General features: G+C 31.3%; 2 protein-coding genes across 2 annotated transcripts; one reads left to right on the top strand and one right to left on the bottom strand.

Moving 5' to 3' along the window:
* Positions 1-1013: 1013 nt before the first annotated feature.
* On the top strand, positions 1014-3030 carry LOC105135539 (uncharacterized). Its single transcript, XM_011040451.1, has 4 exons — positions 1014-1352; positions 1579-2309; positions 2392-2592; positions 2692-3030. The coding sequence occupies exons 1-4, from the start codon at positions 1262-1264 to the stop codon at positions 2944-2946; spliced, it is 1278 nt and encodes a 425-aa protein (XP_011038753.1). The 5' UTR covers positions 1014-1261; the 3' UTR covers positions 2947-3030.
* Positions 3031-6034: 3004 nt separating this feature from the next.
* On the bottom strand, positions 6035-10722 carry LOC105135540 (uncharacterized). Its single transcript, XM_011040452.1, has 6 exons — positions 10000-10722; positions 9720-9931; positions 8110-8398; positions 7914-7999; positions 7743-7834; positions 6035-6868 (listed from the first exon to the last, which is right to left on the bottom strand). The coding sequence occupies exons 1-6, from the start codon at positions 10264-10266 to the stop codon at positions 6624-6626; spliced, it is 1191 nt and encodes a 396-aa protein (XP_011038754.1). The 5' UTR covers positions 10267-10722; the 3' UTR covers positions 6035-6623.
* Between the last annotated feature and the right edge of the window lie 13814 nt (positions 10723-24536).

The following is a 24536-nucleotide window of genomic DNA, read 5'->3' on the forward strand; positions in this document are numbered from 1 at the left end:
AATTTCCACTGGGAATATTGTTAGCCCTACACGCAAGACCTCCCCTTAAAACAAAAAAACACATATCTTTGAATATTGTTGATTTATATATATATATCCTCATCACATACATATAAAATTAACAATAGGATAGCATCATTCCCGATTTCAGTATATGCCGCCCAACACTTAAACATGCAAGCCATTATTATTTATTTCTTCCATTTTTTTTTTTTTAATTTACACGAGGTATTCGAGCTGGCTTACGCGCACTATAACTAATCCTCACGGTCCACTGAACATCCTGCAAGCCCAATAAACAAATAAGATATTGCGGGAATGACAAACATGCATAATAAAATTCAAATCCAGATACGAAAAAAAAAACAAATCCTTCCCACTATTATGCCAAAACCTCACTTGCTTCCATTTCATTTTTATTTAGATGGGAGGAGCCTCTAAACAAGACTCCTTAAGGCCGCATCCCACAAGCCTGAGTTGGCAAACACCAATATGCCATCTCAAATCCACCGATATAATTACAAGATAAACTATGTTTTTTGTTCTTACAAATTCATCAGTGTGCCACTTCAACCCTCATAAGTTAGAATTTCCTGATTATGTCCTTATTGTTTTTATAAAGCTCAAATTTTCCCTTGAATACCTAGAGATTAATCTAAATAAAACCCAGAAATAACAAGGAAAAAACAAATTAGATATTAAACTATTTAATACTTAGGAGTAAGATTGGAAATTTATAAAAACTAAAAGGATAAAACTGACAGATTTGAAATCGTATAAGGAGTGGGAGTGAAACTTAATGACTCTGTTGGAGCAAAGAGAAAAAAAAAATCCCATAATTATATATGCACAGACCAACGTAACTCTTTGATTTGATCTATCCAAATAGGAGAAGTCTTCACATCAGCATCTAATCAAGTTTGACCTAACCTAAGATAACTCTAACTCCTAAATAAATCTAAAAAATAGGGAAACGATAAAACGACCATGGGTCAATACGCGGCGCCTAGCTGTCTCTTCTTCTCCTATAAAGAACTCTCTCAAGAATCACCGAACTCTCATAGGAGAGAAAAAAAAGAAGATCATTATATTCATCCAAAAAAGCAAGAGATCAAAACTGTAATCTCCTCTGATACTCCACTTTTTCACGTATAGAAATCTGCATTGATTGAGGATAGATACTTCTCCTCTAATTTTCACTACTCTCCCACCACGATCTGAAGAAGCGGATATATATATATACACCATTTCAAAGGGTGAAATGGCTAATTCAGATCTCTCGATGATCCTTCCAAGAGTTCTCATCGTCTCCCGTCGAACCGTTCGCAAGAATAAGTTTGTTGATTTTGTTGGTTCGTTCCCTTTTCTCCACTACCCTTAATGTTTCTTTTGTTATTATTGCGTCACAAATCAAAAGCTCACCTTCTACGTGAGAATTGAATCTTTTTGCATGAATGATTAGAGTTTTCAAATAAAAACTCGAACGCGGTTTATCACTTGAGTGCTGCTCAATGTCAAAAAATAATTGTTCAGTTTTCACTTCTGAAACATAACCGATGTTTTATATTTAATATACAGGAGAATATCATCTAGATTTAATTGTAAGTTATGGGGCGGTGCCAGTTATAGTCCCAAGGGTAAGTGGAGTCCACATGCTATTGGAGAGCTTTGAGCCTATTCATGGTGTTTTACTGTGCGAAGGTGAAGATATCGATCCATCTCATTACGATGCAGAACTATCTGGTTTTTCACCAGAAGAACTTGAAGAGATTAGAAAAGCCCATGTAAGTGATACTTCCATTGACAGGGAGAAAGATACAATTGAATTAAGGCTTGCAAAGCTTTGCCTTGAAAGAAATATACCATACCTAGGAATCTGCAGGGGATCCCAAGTCCTTAATGTTGCTTGTGGAGGTACACTTTATCAGGATGTTGAGAAAGAGCTCTCAAAGAAAGTCCCTGAAGAACAAAGAGTGGCGCACATGGACTATGAGAATTATGACGGACACCGGCATGTGGTAAAGGTATTGGAAAACACTCCTTTGCATCAGTGGTTTAAAGATTCTTTGGAGGAAGATAAAATGGAAATCATGGTTAATAGCTATCACCACCAAGGTGTGAGGAAATTGGCTCAAAGATTTGTTCCAATGGCTTTTGCTCCTGATGGATTGATTGAAGGGTTTTATGATCCTGATGCTTACAATCCTAAAGAGGGAAAGTTCATCATGGGTCTTCAATTTCATCCAGAAAGGATGAGGAACGAAGACTCCGATGATTTTGACTACCCTGGGTGTCCATCTGCATATAAGGTAAAGCCAAGACCTTAACAGTGGTAGCAACTAGAATCTAGTTTTCCTTTGAAAAAACCAAGAATACATGGTTTCTCTGCAGGAATTTGCTAAGGCAGTTATTGCTTACGAGAAGAAGCTTAATCGGTCAGAATGCGTGCCGGAAGCTCCTAAACTTAATCAAGAACTGGAGAGAAAAAGAAGACTACTTGTCAGAAGTTTCTCAATTGCAAGAAACATGTACAGCTCAGGAGGTGGAACTGGTCAAGAATCAGAACTGCAAGTTGGAGCAGAATTTCTCGAGGTTAGCATATATATGAAATCGATCGTGCTAGATAGGATTTATTTATTTATTTATTTATTTGAACGTCCCTTTAGAGTGCATTTTACATGTAACCTGCAGGCAAATACTGCGCTAAGTTTGCAGCAAGAGAAGAGACTGAAACAAATGGGTGCAACAGTGAGAAATGCGTCTGTGTACAAAGAAAGGTTGACGATGAATGAGGAGAGGGAGAGACTTGCAAGGGCCATCATGGGAAAAATGTCGATCAGCCAGTTATCCGATCTGATGTCCTTCTATCATATGATGGGAAACTTATGTTCGGAGGCCTTGGAGAGAAAGCTTCAAGACGGAGTGGATGAAGAACCTGATTTCTAGAGAACACACCATGCTTTTGTAAAACTGTTGTCTCTCTTGAGTTATTTCTTCCCTTCTTCAATAAAGTCTTGATGTTTCTCCCCTATTTCTGCCCTTTCCGGTAGCAAATGAAATTAACACTCGCACTATCTTTCGCTAGCACCACTCGACATGAGAACAAAAAAAAATACAGCGTTTTTGGCAAGTTTAGAAAAATATTAGAATGACAAGGGTGAAATGTTGATTTAAAATAATCCAATTTAACAAAAAATACCTTATAAAGTTAGTGATATCTTAATGGTGATTATTAGTTACAATATGTTCTTATTAAAATAAATAACATGCATCAGTTTGGACCACGTAAACCACTCTTGTAAATAGCAACTCCCATACAATCTCATTTCATCTCAATCGCACCTTAAGATTTTCTCAGCAGAGAAAGTTAGGGAGAGAGGGATGATGAAACAAGGGAAATTTTGGGTATTTGAAACAATATTATCCGATTTATTAATTGAGAATGGTTTGTGAAAATCTTCAAAAAGAGGGGTGGATAAGCAAAGCCATCCTATAAGTAGAGGAAAGCTTTCCCAAATTTACTCTAATATATTGAGTACCAAATTGCACAAGCCGAAATTATCACGGCATGATTTAGCAATAGCCAAACATGCCATCTAGGCTATATTCGTATGTTGGAAAAACATGAAGATGAAGGCTTGGCTTAGAGGTTGTAAAGGTTATAAAACAGATTGAAAGAATAATATATATATATATATATATATAAAGAAAAATAATACGAATAGCAAGAGAAAAATGATTGTCAACTTCATGGATACGTGTTTGAAGGCCCATTGTGCCTTCGGAATAGAGAACCAAGGACTTCCATTAATTTTAGCTGCGAAGATTCTGCTTTTTTACTTCAATTTCCATCAGTTCAAGTCATGCTGGCATACCTGTTCTGGCAGCACGTGAGTTGGCAAAATGGACAAAGGGACACACAAGGTAGGGGCAGTTGTCGGCTGTTTTCCACAGTTGACTGTTTTCTGCATGTCTGATGTCTTTCTGGTCTTGGGAGATGGTCTGTATAGTAATCTTACATGTTGTTACTTTTTAAATAGGTGTGTATAGCATGCAAGTTCTGGAGGGCAGAACATATATGCACAGCACACATGGATGAACTTGTGTTTGTTTTTTTGAGGTAAAAAAAAGCTTGCATTGATTCTTGTAATAACTTGTATGTTTATCTCTATATATATTTATTTATATATTCCATTTATTTACAATATTGAAAAGAGTGTAGAAAACTTCTTTAGTTAGTGGACAAACTAGTTGTGGACAAACTAGAAGAGCAGAAAAAACTGAGTCCAGCAGAGCAGAACAAGACTGACTGACGCATAGAAGCTGAAAATTTTGACGAGAAAAACAACCTGTGACAATGGATAATTGCCAGGCTATTTAACAAATTTTTCTAAGCTGACAACCAACTGATCACCTATTTTGTTTGTCACAGTGATTGACAGCTTCAACTTCTTGCAAGCATGCTTGTGAAACGCGTCAAGTGTTACACGCTGTTAAATGCGTTTTTTACAAGAAATATTATAAGCAAGGAAATTAGAAAAGAAGAGGAAGAAAGGCCGTATTCTGGCTATGGGTGAAAAAAAACTGAATAACTAATTAAACTAAAAAAATTATAAAAAAAAAATTAATGAAAAAAATCAAACAAAAAAATCCAAATTAATCAATTAAAATATCATAAAAAATTTATGATTCAGTTTTGATTTTTAAAATCTAAATTAATTAAAGTAAAACTGCCCAAACTAGTTCAATTAGATCAACACCTGAAATACAAATATAAGTAAGATAATTTTTTTAACCTTAAACATAAATCAGTGTTCACAATCACCCCTCCTCCTACTCTCTTTGTCTATCGTCTCTCTCAAATTTGCCTCATTTGCTTCTATACTCCACAGCTATGAGCTCTATGCTCCTGCTCCTCTCCTCCAAATCAAAGGCACACCTGAAATTAGATTATTATGGAAAGGACTGACAAGGAACTAACATCACTAGGAAAAAACAGATAATAAAAGATATACAAGCCAATTAGAAGGCTAGCATAAGTTTCGGAAGAAGAAATGTTGAGCGGGAACTTAACTAGCTAAGAGAGAAGGAGAAGCGACTTTGACTGTGGAAAGAAGATAAACATGGACGGTGAAAACCCATGTAGACTTTTTATATTTGATTTTTTTCTTGTTCAAATAATAATGATTTGATGATTTTATATTTTAATAATTTTTAATTTTCTTTTTTAATTTTTGTGTTTTTTACTGTCAAATTATTTTATAATTTTTAATTTTCTTTTTTATTTTTTGTGTTTTTTACTGTCAAATTATTTTTTTTCTTTTATATATCTTTTTGTAAGATTTAATTTTTGAGTAAGAATATAACCAAAAAAAACTTAGAATGATTTTTTTAGATATCACACATGTCTAACTGACTTAAAAAACAGCCATACTTATTGAAAAAACCATGTCTCGAAAAAAAGACTAGAAACTAAAAAACTAAAAGTAAGTACAAAAATAGATGTCTCGAAAAAAAGACTAGTAACTAAAAAACTAAAAGTAAGTACAAAAATAAAAACCCTGGAAAATATAACCATTAAAAAAAACCTAAAACACATAATCAAAATAATTTTAATTTTGAATAGAAAAAAAAACTAAATCAAACCAAATCAAAATTAGTGAGTTTAAATCAATTTTAGTTCTATTCAAAAACTTAAAAAAATTAATTTGATTGATTATTTTAATTCAAAACTAAACCAATCCAAAAATACTCCGCACTACTCCAGCGGGACACGCGTGTTAGCCCCTCGCTGGTTTTATTCCATCAAAAGCAAGAGCTGTGAATTGAATACGGACTTCTACACAGAAAAAGTAGCTACTCGCTGATTGTAGACGACGGCAAAATCCATGGATAACAGGCACTGTACAATCTGCCAGCACCATCTGGCTGGAATTAGGGTCACGAAATGAAGGGTCATGCCACTCCAGTTGGTGTTAAAATGGCAGGCTAATGGGCTACAAAATCACCATACAAGGGAAACAAAACAATCTGCGACCACCATTCACCCAATCATAATGTACAGATAACAAAAACATTCTAACACACTACTCCTCATGGATATCACGCAGTAAAGTGTTAAAATACATTGCTGGGGTAGGCTCAAACTAGAAAACACAACCTATCAAAATCCCCTTCCGGATGTTAAAATAAGACGTTAAATCCTAAATACGGATAATCAGAGCATAAAAAAGTGCCTGGTTTATCGTGACATACCCATTATATGAAATATAGAAAACAAGCAAGACGAAACTCGGTTACACTGACAGCAACCCAACCACCTCTTTACCTTGGTTTAGCTCAGACCTTCAGCAGCACCACCCATATCCTAACTCTGTTTTTCTATTTCACTATTCTTGAGCCTTATTGCACTTGCACTCCTTCCATCCTGAACCATTCTCAACTTTATTTCTTTTTCCCCCTGTTTCTCATAAATTATTAAAAAAAAACAGGAAACCAAGTAGAAAGGACACCCAAATCCACTATTCATCACGGTCTTCATTGTTAAACTCACATGTAAGGTATATATGCATGTACCAACGTATCGATGGGCTTCACTTCTAGCTAGCATAATGTGTTAACAGTCATATCTTTGTATCACCTCGGCAGAAAAACAGGAAGTCTGGATGATTGACCTGAAGCAGTCTCAACAATTTGCTAGCAGCCTGCAATAGCGAGTTTGCCAGCTGGCAGTCACCTCCACCATTAGATGTCCACAAGGACCCCTGGAATTTGTAGGAAGCGAAACCAAAAACAGGCAAGGATATCTTGGGAATGCCATCCACTTCACTTGGATTTGTCATTAAAGGAGCCTGTGCAACTCGCCCACCTGCAAAAAAAGTTGGCATGATGAATCTCATAAAGGTAACTTAAGGCAAACTTCAATTGACAGAGATATGTTAAGCAGTTAGATTCGTCATCCTGAAAATTATTCAGGTCCAGAAAAGTTGCAATGAGAAAGCAGGGGTTGCTACAATGACAGCACTGCCAAATGTTGGTGCCTCACCATTGAATTTGACTTCAGTAATACAATTTTACCATTTCATTCAAATCCACTGGTCTAACAGGCATCAACATCTGCTTCAGGTATTGTAGACTTCCCATCGAGAGAAAAATAATACTAAAAAGTCCGATCAAGAAAAGATCTGGGAGAGGATGCCTGTGCTAAAAAGGATGTTTGCGGGCAGCAGAACAAAATATAATTTGCAGAAAGGCAGTGCATAATTACAGAAAGTGAAAGAGAAGGAAGAAGATGCATGTTTTAATTCACTAACCATTGTACCCTTACTCCTTCATTCACTGTGATTATCGTACTCTACTTTTTCTGTCTCAAAATGTGAGCCCACCTCAAAAAGTCCAAGAAATGTTAATTGTTCAATTTCCTATGGTATGTATTCTGACGTAACCACATAGTAATCTTTTAATACCAGAAACCAATCCGGGGGTAAAGCCAAACACCATTATACATTAGGTGGAAAGCAAAGAATTTAATGTGAGCCATTAAAAGATGGCATTTCAAATGGAAATGCTTTTAAAGGAGGGTTGATAAGTTTACAATATGGTGAAAACAGTCTTCATTTGGAGATGTCTCTTCACTGAGTAAGCAGGCAAAGAAACCAAGACACGGAAAAAAAAATAGCATCCTAAAAATAATGAAAACAGGGTGCCACATGGAAAATCAGCAGGCCAGATGCATTCATTACCTCCCAATGAGGTATGAAGAGAATGATATGTAAGGAAGCAAGCATCCAGATCTTTTAAAGTTGGTCCGGTAGGTATTCTGTAAATTGGGTACCTACAGAAGTCCACAAGGAACCATAAGCCATGTGTGAATATAACACTCGGATCATTTACAACACTAGAATGTTGAATACCAGGCCACAGAAATCCAACTTGAACGTAATAAATCACAACTTCTTAGCATCTTCAGCTCAGGGAAACGGAAGGCAAGATCCAATATCTGTGGCAGCAGAAAGAGTTTAGGATAAGGTCAAAAGAGAGACTAAAAACGGAACCCAACTGATCAAAATATGCAGGAGTTTCTATCTATTGACAAGGACACTCAATAACCTTATCAGCTAATGGTTCCCGGCTGTAGGGAGGGTCTCGTTCAAGATACTCAAATAGCAAGCAACCTTGACAATTCACAGATTCACCCTCATCACTAGAGAAGTCCTCTTTATGGGCAAGGTGTTGATCTCTCAACGATAATCTATCGATTCTAAGAGGAAAGTCATCTGTTACATGATGATGATTCAATTGATCCCTTGAGCATTTCACTCCTCTTTCATGCTCATAATCACTGCTTCCATCACTACTTGAATCCCTAAAATCACTGTCACTATCCTCACCCAATCGCCTGTCACAAGAATAACCTTCAGTTCTAGTATACAATCAGCCAATCAAAAAACATGTAAACAGCTAAAAAAAAGTAGGAGAACAAAATAATCTAAATTGTAATCAGTAAAATTGAGTGTATGTGTGAGTCAGCCTCTGTGAACCATTTCTAAATCTAGCCAAGCAAATGAGCTTAGTTGAGCACTAGCTATTTGTGCTTCGCAACAGTTACACTAGGACACAAGCACGGTACTGCTTCCAAAACAGCGCATGTGTAAGCCAATTATTGAAAGCTGAGGCATCAAGGAATTTTAATATTCTGTCATCGGGAATTAGGTTGTTGATATGGCTTTAGATCAAGTTGGATGAAAAAGGATAATGGAGATTGTAAAACACTTAATGAAAAGGTTGTAATAAGTTGAAACCTGAGCTGTATTGAGTTGGACCTGAGTTCAATTTCATTGAGTGTAAATGTATTTAAAAGAAATCATACATGAAATAACTTTGTTGATAAAATGCAACACAGCATTTTCTGTCTGTTCAATATCCCAAAATTTCAACAGCCTCAAAAAACAATTTTACAGACAGTACCAACTGCCTAACAGTATACAATCTTATTCCAACAAATCAAAACCCCAGAGAAGGCCTGATGTAAACATCCTATCTAGCAGAATATTTAGATGTACTAATCTAAATGTATATTAAAATCATTTTTCAAGACAGAAGTCTCATTTATTTCGTTTAGCAGCTGCGTAAGACCTTGACTACCAACCACAAAGAGAAGGATAAGTTTTGCAACAACATTAACAAGTTAACTCCATATTTACATTTACGAGAGGCCTCGTGTAAATCTTTGACATTTACTGCAGAAAAACACAATTCATAATAGCCCGTTAGCAACCAAGTTTGTAAGTAAACTTGAAGAGAAGCTGGCTCAAACTCCAGTAAAACCAGATTGGCTGCACATTAGGATTAGCACTACATGAGTACATACAGGCTCGAAGGTAAAGAGAAAACATAGACCGCACTCAGATTAACTATACAAGCCTATTACATAAACTAAATGAGCAGTACGGATTATGGAAGATACAGATGCAAACCAGAAATAACAGTACATGTTTCCCACACAGAAGACAGAAACCAAACAGCAAGCTATGATGAGGCAAATGACTCTAACCCGCAAGAACAACATTGTAACAAAGTGCAAATACCAGGTAACAACATTTCGATGTGTCAACATTAAAAAAAAAAAAAAAAAAACAGAGAGAGAGAGAGAGACATGTTTGAAAAAAAAATAGCTAATCAGAAACCAGAACCACGACAGATAGTACTTTTATTTTTACCTTGACTTGGGAGGCATTTTTGTAGAATCGGCATATATTTGAATACCAGAAAGATAAGGAACATAATATTGAACAACACAGTCACTATCATTCAAAATTAAAGGCACTCCTGCACCATAAGCACTCCATTCTTTAAAAGATTCCCACAAGTCACCCAGCACGAAATACGGCTCGAATTCGACATCACATGTCCTCCATCCCCGCATTGTCGTCTGCCACCAAAATTCATTTCAATAAATTACTAATAAATTTTTTAAAAAATATTCGAATTCCACCAAACCTTGGACGGATACTGTGCAGGAACAGAAGGCGTGATCGACTCCAAAAATCGATCCAGGTTACTCTCAGAAGCCGGAACAGCAACTTTTACCGGTTTAGTCAAGTGCACTAAACCATCGGTCCGGTTCTCAACCGGTTTATCGTCAGTAACATCGCTTCGTGCTCTACGGAGTTGATCGGTCCGGTGAGCTTTGCACGCTTTCACGGCATTAGAGAACCGATCCTCTTCTCCTCGTCCCCGCGTTAACTGCAATCCTGTCCCCAGCATTTCTGCTTAAAAACAAACTAACTAATTCTAAAATCTAATCACTAGCCTATCTTATGTACGGAATAATCCTGTGAAGGACTAGATTGAAATAAGTTGAGAATATGCAGGTATTGTACGATTTTTGTGAGTTTATGAAAAAATAGATCGGAGAGAAAGGAAAAGACAGACAGAGTGGTGAGATGTTAAAACCCTAAAAATAGAGATTGTGAGAATTGATAATGGATCTGAGAGGCGTGAGAGGGGTGGAACCGTAAATATGAGTTGAGGGGAAAAAATTGAAACGACGAGAGAAGAGGAAAAGGTGAGAGACAAAAACCAGACGGAGGGAAAAGGAAAGAATTTGGTACTGTGTTTTAAATTGGTTGGCACTTGCAAGAGGAAAAAAGGAAGAAGATAATTTGAGGGAGTCCATATTTGACAAGGTGGAATACCATTATTGGCCCCACCAATAATCTGACATTAATAAATGGGGTTCATCTTGTGGGGTTTTTAGTCAAGAAATTGGTAGAGAGATAATATAATTAGAAAGTTGCTACCTGAATTAATTAGGGAAGATCTAAGGGCTTGACTAGACTGAGGGATTTGAATGGAAGATATAAAGGAGGTGTTTACACGTGTATGGTAAATTTTGGAGAGGAAAAGGAATGCTGTCTTTTTCTTATCCCAGTCGATTGTCTCGAGAAAGTTAGCGTGGCTTTTCAATTTCCTTGTTTTGTTCCCTTACATAGCATTTATTTACTTTCCTCGGACAATAAGATATATATAATAAAAAATAAATATGAAAAATATAGAAAAAAATTGTATTTGATACTGGTATATAAAATAAAATAATTATTTTTTTATCTAATAAGTTATGATAGATAAAATATAAAAAAATATTTTACCTTTAATATATATTATTGTTAAATTTATATATTTAAAAAAATAATTAGATATTTTTTTAGTTTTATATTAAGTTTTGAAATTAATAATATTATAATAAATATAGTTATAAACTCAGGAATAACATGGAGGGTTAGCCTAAAACCAGCCTAACCCTAAACTTTGATTGATTATGGTTTTTTTTTTTAAAAAAAAAAGAATTGACTTAAGCTAATCTGATCAAAACCCCATGTTGACCTGGGATTAAACATGGGTAAAAAATTGTTGATTTTTTAAAAAGATTTATGGTTAGAACAATGTTGTTCTGACCGTTTAAAAAAAAATCTTAATCAAGATGACCTTTCTAGCGAGTGACCCGGTCTACATTAGATGACTCACGAGTTAAGTTTAAAAATTATGATAATAATAATTTTAATCATATTGACCCAGTTGACATTCTTGATTTGTGATTTGAGTCTTACCCCGAGTTGATTTCGGGTTCAGGTTTTTAAATTATGACAATGATAATTTTTTATGTTGATCTAAGTCAAATTGGACTGACTCTCTTGCCACACGATTCAAGCCTTACTCTAAGCCAAAACTTGATTTGAAATTTTAAAATTATGATAATAATTATTTTTTTATTGTATTGACTTGGTTTAGTAATAAAACTCACTCGTGACCCGTGACTTACCTCGAGTCGACCTTCGGATAAAGTTCTAGAACCATAATGATAATTATTTTTATTCTCATATTAGCTTAGGTCAACCTGACATATGATTTGAGCCTCGACTAGCAAGTTGTGTTATTTAATTCGAGTTGATTTTTAAAAGTAATATAATAAGCATTTTTATGCTTATATGTTTTGTGTAAACAAGTCTAGAATTAATAAATATTTACAATAATATTTTATGAAAAAAAATACTGTTTTTTTAGAGATGCTATTCTTTTATCTCCTATTTTGAAACTACTTACATTAAAGACTGTTTTGAAATTAAATTGTTTTTATATCTTTATCTTTACAACCGAACATGTTTATATTTTTATTGTTTTTATTTTTTTTTGTCATATGATAATAATCAAACCTACACATGGGCACGCACGTGTAGGTTTAACTATTTATTTTATTTTATTTTATTTTTTTGATGAGATAGGTATTTAATTGTATTTTTTATCTCATTGTAAAAACGTTTTGAACTTTGTTTCCGAAATAAAAATAGTTATAATTTATCCAAATGCAGGGGTTATAGAAGAGGAATGTTAAGCTCATGTTTAGTATGGTTTTTTTAAATTGTTTTAAATTAATTTTTAATGTTTATTCAAGGAAAGGTTTATCTGTTAAATTTTTTAAACTTAAATTAAGAGTTCACTACAAAATCTTGATTTAATCAAATTATAATTTTAAATTATATACTCTAACTTATATTGCATTCTTTATATATATATATATATATATATATATATTCTACCAAGTATATTTTTAATTTAAAGTTATTTTAACTTATTTTATCTTAAATTAAATATAAAAAATAAATTTTAAATTACAATGCAATGTAAAATACCATAATTTTAAAATTTACGTAGGATGAATTTTAAATGCTATATATAAACTAGTTCATCCAACTCTGTGTTCAATAACGAAGTGTTACTTTATTTAAAAAGAAAGAAAGAAAGAACTAGGGGTAAGAAAAAAATCGAAAAACTGATTAAATTGAGAAAATTAGAAAAAAAATAACTGAAAAAATTAAAAAAAAAAAAACCGATTAAACCGCTTAAAATTTAAAAAAAAACAGCCGGTTCGCGGGCCTCCTTCGGTGGAGTCACATCTCCACGTTTGAAGCTGCGTGTAGTGGCAGGATCATCACATCCTCTGCAAATGTTGGATTATTATAATAGAAAGAGATGAGGAAGAGAGAGAAGTTTAGGACGTGTTCAATAACGAAGTGTTACTTTATTCAAATACACTCTTTTTATAAAATAGAAAAAGGCTTGGCCGCATATCCAGAGCCACAAATAGATCTGCCTTTGTAGCAGATTGAATAGTATTGGTCTTGTTTGATTGTGAGATTCAATGTTATGGGTCTGATTCAGCTGTGAGATCTAAAATATTTAAAATACTTTTTAAAAAAAATTATAGCACGGACTAATAAATATATCATCCATTTTCTTTGCCCTTAATCTTTTGATGGCTGCTCCCACCAACTCAAAAAAATCACAGGCCGAGGAGTTGATTATTTTACAGATCAACTCAGCTCAAAAGCCCTCTGGTCTTATTTTTCCATAATATTTTTTACGAGAGATTGATTGCAGCAGCTGCTAAAATTCCATTGTTAGAACTTGGAAGAGCTTGACCTTTCATGCTGCTTGTTATAAGAGGTAGCTCTAGAAAATGCCGGGCATTGTTGTCCCTGACAAATCATGGCTTGCAGGCTATTCATGATGCCCTAGAATCACTTGATCTGCGCCAGTGTTTCAATGTGAACTAGTGAAAGATTTGAGGCCGCCTTGAGGTTTTTTATGAAGGGTTTTTACATGTTATTTTTTTATATTTTTATTTCGAAGACTACTTTCTCATTTGAACCTTGACTGCATTTTTTTATGCGCGTTATGAATTGACTTGGATCTCAGTTTTCGGCAAGTGTAAGTGGAGGTTATTTTTTAATTATTTTTTAATAAAAATATATTAAAATAATTATTTTTTTTATTTTTATATCAACATATTATAAAAAATATTAATTTTATGTTGTTTTAAAAAAAATTATTAAAAAACTACAGTACAATTGCACCCCCAAATAGTTTCTTCAAGTCGTCTAGTTTACTGCCTCTTGCCGAGAAAAAAATTGATTTCCGTTCCATTCCATGTTCGGGTCGTGTTATGACTGCTCCTGCCTAATTTAAACTAGAGCAGCGGCAAATTGAAAATGTTTGACAAACATGTATGCAGATCAGGCTAGATTTAATTAGGTAAAAAATTTATCTCAAACAGTGTGTATCTTAAAATATCAAGAATATTATAGAAGACAAGTTTGATTTGAACACGGTTTTTATTACTTTAGAAATGAATATATTTTCTTATTTTTTATCGGAGAAAAAAAGACTGGAAAAAAGAGAGAAGAAAACTGGGAAAAAAAATAAAATCTCGTGTTGCTGAAGACAAGGGCAGTAAATAGTAATTTTTATATTTCAATCAAGGGAGACGCATTTTATAGCTTCGCTTTTGGCGATTCAACATTAATGAAAAAAAATGTCTTGAAATTTAATATCATTACAGAGTATAGATATGTATCCAACGCATTTAAGCAACAAGAGCGTGGATTTTTCAGTTCAAAGCAAATAAATATCCCAAGTTGTGAGGTGGCCCCCAGTTGAACATGCCATTTTTCCCGGCCGACGCTTGAACCGATCAACTTGCACCCTTGTTCAATTCATGCCTTTTAAAAGGATTAATTTCTACAATATCTTGATCAGTCAATGAAATGTTGAAGTTTATTTAATATGTTTTCTAACGATAAAGTTATTACGAAGCTATTTTATACATTAATTAAATTAAATTTTTATTTAGATGATTTTGAGGATACATTCCCTATTAATATGATATATATAAACTTTTTAAATATCGCTTCTCAGATTTTAACTAAAAAAAAATAGTAGAACACTTTTAGCCATCAAAACAGCTTATTTGAATTATTTTCAATATCCAAACCTCTGTTATATAAGTGTTGAAAAAGGTTCGGTGGTCAGGCCACGTGTCACGTTGATTAAAAAAACAAAATTTCAATTGCAGCTGCAAAAAATGAAGATGCCTGTGCACGTGCACATTTGCATCGGTCTGACCAATTAGCTTAAATTTAATTTTATGTTCCATTGGAATACCGAATTTAGCCGTGGGAGCGATTACTAGCATAGTTATTAGATGCGGTTTGAAATTAATCGGGTGTAGAGATTAGGTCTTCGGATATATATGTTGATTTGAATTAACTTGAAAAATATAAAAAATATATATATTTAATATTTTAATATTTTATATAAAAATTAAAAAGCAATATATATATATAATAAAATTTTAAAAAAATATTTCATAAAATATTTTGTATCCCACATTAAAAATATACAGTTTTATTTTTTTAAGTTAAATTATTTAAACTAAAATTTTTTTTATGATGAATTAAAAAATATTCTTTTTATTATGAACATAAATTATATATACTAAATAATTTTAAATTTTATATTAAAAAATAAAATATTTTTTTAGTATTTACATAATAACTTTTAAAATTAGTTAATAATCAATTAATATATATATATAATAGTATTTAACTAGTAGAAAAAATACATTTTAAAAATAATTTTTTTATTTAGTTTTATTGAAATATGCAAGTTTTAAATTGATTTGATAAGTGAATCATTTTTTTCTTCATGAATTACAAATCTAGATTTTCAATAAAATAAACCTAGCCAAGGCTCAATCTTGCCTAAATCTCATATTTACCTATTAATTCAAATTGATTTTAATAACTATGACTAGTTTCCTGAAAAATATTTGAGATCCAATATCCTAACGTGATCCTTGCCGACGAGTGAAAAAAAAATAAAAAAATAAACCGGATCATCTCCCTCCTCTTTGATCGTGTACCTTTAGAGAAAAAAAGGAATACATAGTTTTTCTATCGTGGGATATTGGGTGTGTTCTCCACGTACCCCTTTATTTGCTGGAGAAAAATATCCCTTAAACCACTAAAGGAAAAGTTGGTGTACAAAATATAATATATTTTTTTTAACTTAACAAAACTTGAAAAAAAAAACATGAAAGAGATAAAAAAAAAATGGCATTCCTAGAAACATAAAACCTATAACATAAAAAGATGGCCTAACTCATGAAAAAAACATAACAAGAAATTAGTAACCAGGGAAAATCTTGAAAAAACCCTATCCGGTAAAACTTATCCTATTGGTATAGCCACGTCTCTATCTACAACGCTGTGCAATTTTAATTTGTTTTTTCATTTTCAGATTTCACAAGCCAGCATTATTTTTCCAGATTTTTATTTATTTTTTTATGTTTAGTTGGATTTTTCTAGGCTTTTCAACTTTTAAAAATTAAAAATTTATTTCCTGGAAAATTATTTTTCTCGTGATGGCTGTAGAGTATTTTCGTTTAGAAGGTGAAAAAGGAGCAGGCGAGAAAAAAAAATCATGGGAGTAAAAATTTCTTATAGAGATATATGAAAAAATACACATAATATACAATAAAGATAGATTAATCGACTAACCCTGTAAAATATATAAAAAAAGATCTCAAAATAAAATAAAAAATAAGCAAACGCTGACGGGGATCGCTAGATACCGAGATGAATTATCACTACACAGGACAAGTATCAAAGTTGTCAAAATACCATTTTGGTTTTTCAATTGGTGTGAAAAATTTAAGCACTGGATCGTTTCAACATTTTATTCTGAAATTAATATTATAATATCTAAAATAATTTTTATATATTTGAAGATATTTATTTCTATATACTCATTATTTCAGGATGTACCTGACAGTAGGCACTTGATAAACAACATTTACCCGGTGCAATACAATTAAATTAACACATGTTTGGTAATACATATAGATATCTAAATGATACAATATAAGTATATAATTAAATTACTTTAAGGATATTCAAGATCAAGATATGAAAAGGAAACAAAACAAGGTGTCATTATTCAATCAATATACTATGTTTTTAAAGATGTAAAGCAATGAGATTCAATAAAACTAAACATAATTAAGCTAGGTAAAATGTAATAAATATCACGAGAGAATTTTAATTAGTGAAAAAGACCGGTCAATAATACTTCAAATATTTGGATCTGTCCGGGCTCATCTTATATGGTATGAAGGGGGATTTTAAATTATGTAAAACAAATAATTATTTGTTCTATTTTGTTAAGTTGTACTATAACAACAACCTTGCTTAATAAATGTATTTAAAGTTATCTAGGTGGTGACCAAGTGATAAGAATTTAGGACTAGAGAGTTTGTTTTCTTTGTGGTCCCAGGTTCGAGTGTTTAGTTGCTCATATGATGGCCACAAGAGACTTACATGGTCATTAACTTCAGGTTTCGTGGGATTAGTCGTTGTGCACGTAAATTGGTCTGAATACCCATATTAATATAAAAAAATATAATCGAAGCTGGTTAGGGCCCATGGCCCAATTCATTGGGCCTTTAGAAGAAACAACTAAAGTGTATGGGTCTAGGTTTATATGTTTGGATCTATTTATTTTCTCTCGTATAAAGTAGTAGATAATATTATTTGAAAAAAAATTACAGAGACAATGCATTATCTTTTAACCAGATCTTGAATATCACTATGGTGTCTGAAAATCTAGGATTATAGATTTTTAATCTAAAAAACTAATTTTTCAACTAATTTAAAGCTAAAAATTAATCCTAAGATATGCAAAAATCAATTTAGCAACACAATAACTCTAAAAAACAAAGAATCAAATCATGGAATTAAATTGAATAAATTTTTCTTTCTCAGCTTTGATATGTTTCTTTGGATAATATTAAAGATTATAACAACCATTACAAGACCCCCTCACTTATTTTAACTTGTTGATTTTAATTTTAACTATTTGATAGTTAAAATAGTTGTAAATGATTATTTTTTCTTTTCAAATTAAAATTCAACAATTTTCTTTTGTCAATTGCAAAAAAGATTGAAAAATAAAACAAATACACTTCAATACAAAAAATTAGATTTTAGAAACTTAAAGGGACAGAATATTTATAAATAAAAAAGATGAGGGATTAAAATAAATTTCTTACATGAAATTCAAAATCACCATCTATTTCCTCCTTGCTTTTCACTTTGATCCCCTTACTTTTAATCCAGCCCTTTATTCCAAAAAATATGCAATTGGATGTAGATTTAGACTTAAAAAGGGCTCAATTATAAAAAAAAAAATTAAGGATAAAATTAAAAATTTTAAAACAATCAAGATATATATATGAAGATATTTATTTCTATATACTCATAATTTCAGGATGTACCTGACAGTAAGCACTTGATAAACAACATTTACCCTGTGCAATACAATTAAATTAACACGTGTTTGGTAATACATATAGATATCTAAATGATACAATATAAGTATATAATTAAATTACTTTAAGGATATTCAAGATCAAGATATGAAAAGGAAACAAAACAAGGTGTCATTATTCAATCAATATACTATGTTTTTAAAGATGTAAAGCAATGAGATTCAATAAAACTAAACATAATTAAGCTAGGTAAAATGTAATAAATATCACGAGAGAATATTAATTAGTGAAAAAGACTGGTCAATAATACTTCAAACATTTGGATCCGTCCTGGCTCATCCCAGATGGTATGAAGGGGGATTTTAAATTAGGTAAAACAAATAATTATTTGTTCTATTTTCAAGTTGTACTATAACAACAACCTTGCTTAATAAATGTATTTGAAGTTATCTAGGTGGTAACCAAGTAATAAGAATTTAGGACTAGAGAGTCTGTTCTTTTTATGGTCCAAAGTTCGAGTGCTTAGTTGTTCATATGATAACCACAAGAAACTTACATGGTCATTAACTTCAAGGTCCGTAGGATTAGTTATTGTGCGCGCAAGTTAACCCGAACATCCATATTAATATTAAAAAAATGTAATCAAAGCTGGTTAGGACCCGTGGCCTAATTCATTGGGCCTTTAGAAGAAACAACTAAAGTGTATGGGTCCAGGTTTATATGTTTGGATCTATTTATTTTCTTTCATATAAAGTAGTAGATAACATTATTTGAAAAAAAATTACAGAGACAATGCATTATCTTTTAACCAGATTTTGAATATCACTACAGTGTTTGAAAATTCAGTATTATAGATTTTTAATTCAAAAAACTAATTTTTCAATTAATTTAAAGCTAAAAATTAATCCTAAAATATGCAAAAAATCAACTTAGCAACACAATAACTCTAAAAAACAAAGAATCAAATCATGGAATTAAATTGAATAAATTTTTCTTTCTCAGCTTTGATATGTTTCTTTGGATAATATTAAAGATTATAACAACCATTACAAGACCCCCTCACTTATTTTAACTTGTTGATTTTAATTTTAACTATTTGATAGTTAAAATAGTTGTAAATGATTATTTTTTCTTTTCAAATTAAAATTCAACAATTTTCTTTTGTCAATTGCAAAAAAGATTGAAAAATAAAACAAATACACTTCAATACAAAAAATTAGATTTTAGAAACTTAAAGGGACAGAATATTTATAAATAAAAAAGATGAGGGATTAAAATAAATTTCTTACATGAAATTCAAAATCACCATCTATTTCCTCCTTGCTTTTCACTTTGATCCCCTAACTTTTAATCCAACCCTTCATTCCAAAAAAATATGCAATTGTATGTAGATTTAGACTTAAAAAGGGCTCGATTATTAAAAAAAATTAAAGATAAAATTAAAAATTTTAAAACAATCAAGTATTCTAATGATTTGCGAGAAATAAAATACACCGTAAAAAAGCTACAATAGAAATGGTGTTTGTTAATTCACACGAGCCATTCTTCTTGACCAGATAAAAAAAGAAAAAACAAATTTATACACAGGGAGGGACTGGAGGGAGGAATCAATTATCAAATTATCGAACAAAAGGGTATAATACTCCATCAAATTTTCAGGTCCACTAACATCTCATGGCCATAAAAGTACCGACGGAGAGGGGACAGATCGCAGGCACCGACCAAGCAGTCAAGACCAAGGAATTTATTTATTCAGAATTTACGTTTCAGCTTATTTTTTATATTATAACCAAATACTAAAAACTATATTTAAATTTATTTTTTTATAAAATTATAAAAAATAAAAAAAAAAAAATATATTTAAATTTAATTTTTTATAAAATTATAAAAAATAAAAAAATAATTTATTTATTCAGAATTTACTCTTCAATAAAACCACTTTGCAATAAAAAAAATGAGGCATGATAAAAAGTTATCATGAAAAAGCTATATTGTTAACTAAGATAATGTTTATATTAAATTTATAATAAAAATTAATTCATGACATTGACTCAATATTAAAATATATTAAAAAACAATTTTATTTCTTTTATTTCTAAAAAGTATCTGAACTTGAACTTTTAATTTCTCTGGTTTTTTTTTTTTTAAAAAAAATTGAACTACTCCTCTATTTTTGTGTTTGAATAAGAGAGTTGCGCCGAGTGAAGGCGCGCTAATTTCTCTCGGTGGAACTCGCAACAAGCAAAGATAAATATCTTCTGTCGGTAGAACTGGCAACGAGCAAAGATAAATATCAAGAATGACGGGCCTTGTAGCCTTTAAGATCTGCTGTGGCTAACAATTAGAAAAAATTGCTTTTATGGGAGATGAGCCATCAACGGGAAGAGTTGTGTGAAAATGTTGCGAGGAGACCTCGATTCCTTGCCAGTTCCTTCCGAACCTTTCTTATATTTCCCTGAAAGATCTCTTCAAAGATCAGCTGAAGATTTTCAACTGCAACAACCTTAGGATTATGATGCTCTGGAGTAACTAAAACATATTTGCAGGCAATTTCAAGGCCACAGTTTTGACAAATATTAGCACTCTATTTCCTGCAATCGCTTACGAAAACGTAGTGTGAACAAAGATTCCCCTGCTCTCAACTTTTTGATGCATCCTAAATGGCGCTAGCGCTCCTTCCTCTTCTTATTGGCCACTGTGTTTGTCTTTTGTGGACATGTCCACACCTCTAGATCGCCTGTTCAGCTGCGGATCAATGCAGGACTTGTAACATCCTTTAGAGTCCAAGATTGAGTGCCGAGATAATAATACTGTTATCGAGATCATGTCACATGATTACAACATCTGGTCACTCAATAAAGAGCTTCGTATTCTTACAGTTGTTCGAATGGAGACGAAGGATGATGGTTTCCCTAAGGATCTTTTTAGCATCACCCTCGACAATACTTCCTTTGATGATGCTCCTAAGAGTGTAAACCTAACTTTTGTATACAATTGCCCCCTGAAAAGCTGAATCAAAAACCCATTGCCTCAAAATGCCCTATAAAAGCTACGACTGCTGGAGTTTTTTATGTAGACGAACGAAAGTTGATTGGAAACAACATGAAACACAACTTCACATTTTTTTTTGGTGGCTTTGAGGAACATTACACCCGCAAAGCAAGAGTGAAGAGACATTTCGAATTGGACTACAAAGTTGATTGGAAAATTTGCTCGTTATGCACCACAACGATAGGTGGGCAATGTGGGGCATGAACAGAGAGTCTAGGCTTTACATGCTTTTTGCGAGCGAGGCATGTTCTCTCTTTATCAACTCGATGACCAAAATCATGAAACACAACTAAAGCTTTTTTTTTTTTTTATATATATATATATATTGAAACCTACTTTTCAAATCATGATTTTTTTTTATCCAGAAAACCATATTATGAATAAAATAAAATAAACACTTAAATAAGGAAAGGGAATTTTAACTAAAGAAAATTTTGATAAAAAGTAATAAAATAAAACTGTTTGTCCAATAAAATGATGTCACCAAAGTTTTTTGAAGAAAAAAAGATCATTTTTCTTGTCAAAGCGTGCTTCCTTGTTATGCCATGAAAAATACTTGTCTTTTATGTATCGTGAGTGAAAATTGTATATATAGATAGATTATGCGCATACATCAAATTTTTATTTTTTAATATAAAGTTTTAAAATTTAAAAAATACTATTATTTTATTTTTATCTACTCCTTTAATGTATTCATCAATTAAAATAAAGACTTCGTAGTGTAGTGTAAGCAATGAAGCTGGTTACTTAAGTAAAATTGGAAATGGACGTTAATCCCAAAAATTGGAGATTTCACCAATTTTTAAAAATTTAAGTAATATTTTGATGTTAATCTCTGCAAGTAAAAGATTTCGTCGAGATTTGGATTCTAATGAAAATTTTTGGTGTCAATTCCTATGGAAATAAATTTTTGATGGAAAAGGATATTTTTTTATTAAAATCATGATGCTAGTCCCTATTCAATATTCATGGAAGTTTTCGTCAAAATAAAATTCTATCGAATTTTTTTGTCTTCGACATGTCTGCCCCATGGACCTCTTAATGTTTGGACAAGCCTCATTAAGCTGTATAGATTGATTATGTAATCCCAAGCATGCATGCAAAAATATTTTTTGTAATTTTTATATTTTTATGAAAATATGTAAAGCCAAAACTTCAAAAATACTAAAGGTGAAATATATTTTTTGAATTTTTATTTTTTTTAAAGACCAAAACACAATTTTTGTTATTATACAGTGCCAGGACATGCAAAATGATTTTTTCTAGAGGACCTTGCCATGCAACTTATAAAAAGAATTTCTATATATATATAACCATCTTAGGACATCATGCTAAAAGGGCTTAAACAAAGGAAAGTCCCAAAACCGTAGAGCCCAAATATGAAAGACAGACTAGGCCCCAGCTCAAAAGCACAGCCCATTCAGGCAAGAAGAGCAACCCAGAATGCTAACTAAAGTATCATGGCTTAGACCCAAATGCAAACCAAACTCTCAGCCTCAACCAACAAGCCTTTCCTTCCCTTAAAAAAAAGAAATAAGGAGCCCACTAAACAATGCTAGCCCAAGCCTGCATCTTCCTTAAAAAACTACAAAGGGGCGAACAACTGTCTTTCTTGAATCAGTCTTTCACCTTTTTTAATTCCAGGAGCGTAAAACAACTGTCTAACAAATAAAAAAAGGTCAGCGTGACATTTATACGTGTCTGTGTAAGGGACAGACCTAACAAACCTAATTTTTTTTGGATTTTTTCAATAATTTTTAAAGAAAAATATTTTTTATGAAAATAAAAAATTTTAAAAGGTAAAAAATTAGATTATAATAATCATGTTATGAATAGAAAAATATGTTTTATATAAAAAATAAATATTAGATTGTAATAATCATGTTATGAATAGAAAAATATGTTTTATATAAAAAATAAATATTAGATTATAATAATCATGTTATGAATAGAAAAATATGTTTCATATAAAAAATAAATACATAAAAGAGGGAAGAGAATCTTAGGCAAATAATTTTTCTCACGGAAATTCATAAAATAAAACTGTTAGTCAAACACAATGATGTCATCAAAAAATATTCTAAGAAAAAATAAATAATTTTCTTGTCAAAGAAGCGTGATTCCCTGCTGTATCATAAAATTGACCTGTAATTTATGTACCGTGATGAACTTTTTACGTTTATAGAGTAAATAGATTATCCGAATACCCCAGATTTTTATTTTTCAATATAAAATTTTAAAATTAAAAAAATACTATTTTTTATTTACTCTTTTAATGTATTCATCATTTAGAATAGATACTAGGATAAGCAATAAAGCTAGTCACATCTCCTCTATTAAAACATTTGAGAATAGACAATGAAACTAGTTACTTTTTCTCTGTTAGAACATTTAAGAATTGACAATGAACATCACCGTTTATCTTCTTCTTTTCATAGTTCCCCTTTCTTTATTTTCATTTTATTCTATTTTTTCTTATTTTAATATTTTAATAGTTACATTTAAATTGGTTATATCAATTTAATTAAATTGAGACAACTTCTATATTATTTAATTTTAACAGTAAACTTAAAAAAAATCAAGTTAAAAGAGTTTTTTTTTATTAATTTTTTTATTTATTATTTGATATTATCTACTAGCAGGATAGATCATCTCTGGATCAACTAAATTGACTAATTAAGTTGAGATATACAATTTAATTTTAAACTTGAATTAAATGAGAAGTTGGGGTAAAAATTTTTTTTATATCAATTTTATTTACAAACTATTTAACTAGTCAACTATAATATTTTTAACCTGGTAAAATAAATAGAGTCATGTTAAGAATTTTTTTTTTATAATTTAATTATAAATATGAAATAAATAAAAAAACTTGTATCAAAAGATTTCAAGATTAATAAATTAAATTATATTTAATAAAAATATCAAACAACTCTCCTTATTTGCATTTTTTTACCGGCATTAAAAAGAAACTTTAATCTAACCTCAACATATCACAAACCTATAATCAATTGAAAATTAGAAGATTTTTTATTGCTGTTAATTTTTTTCTTAACAAGTAACTTTGAACTCTTTTTTTTTTTTCAAGCTGAAGTAATGATAGTTGTTAAAATCATATTTTTATAGTTTTCAGGGTATTATTTATTTTTATATTTAAAATTATGTTTATGTGTATTTAAAAGTATTTTTGAGATTGAAAAAGTATGGAACATGTCAAAAAAATAAATATATAAAAAATTATTTTAATATATTTTAATGATTTTGTTTTAAAGTATTTAATGCCACAATAGTAAACACGTCAACTGGAAGCAGGGGCAAA

The sequence above is a fragment of the Populus euphratica genome, unplaced genomic scaffold (assembly GCF_000495115.2).
Source record: "Populus euphratica unplaced genomic scaffold, PopEup_1.0 scaffold123.1, whole genome shotgun sequence".
NCBI lineage: Eukaryota > Viridiplantae > Streptophyta > Magnoliopsida > Malpighiales > Salicaceae > Populus > Populus euphratica.

What these genes read in the sequence shown, in the direction of transcription:
- LOC105135539 (XM_011040451.1), top strand. Translation starts at nt 1,262, where the DNA reads ATGGCTAATTCAGATCTCTCGATGATCCTTCCAAGAGTTCTCATCGTC. An exon ending in TAAGTTTGTTGATTTTGTTG is followed by an intron (nt 1,353 to 1,578) that starts GTTCGTTCCCTT and finishes TTTAATATACAG; the next exon opens with GAGAATATCATCTAGATTTA. An exon ending in GGTGTCCATCTGCATATAAG is followed by an intron (nt 2,310 to 2,391) that starts GTAAAGCCAAGA and finishes GTTTCTCTGCAG; the next exon opens with GAATTTGCTAAGGCAGTTAT.
- LOC105135540 (XM_011040452.1), bottom strand. Translation starts at nt 10,266, where the DNA reads ATGCTGGGGACAGGATTGCAGTTAACGCGGGGACGAGGAGAAGAGGAT. An exon ending in AAAATGCCTCCCAAGTCAAG is followed by an intron (nt 8,399 to 9,719) that starts GTAAAAATAAAA and finishes TTCTTGTGACAG; the next exon opens with GCGATTGGGTGAGGATAGTG. An exon ending in AGTTGGATTTCTGTGGCCTG is followed by an intron (nt 7,835 to 7,913) that starts GTATTCAACATT and finishes GGACTTCTGTAG; the next exon opens with GTACCCAATTTACAGAATAC.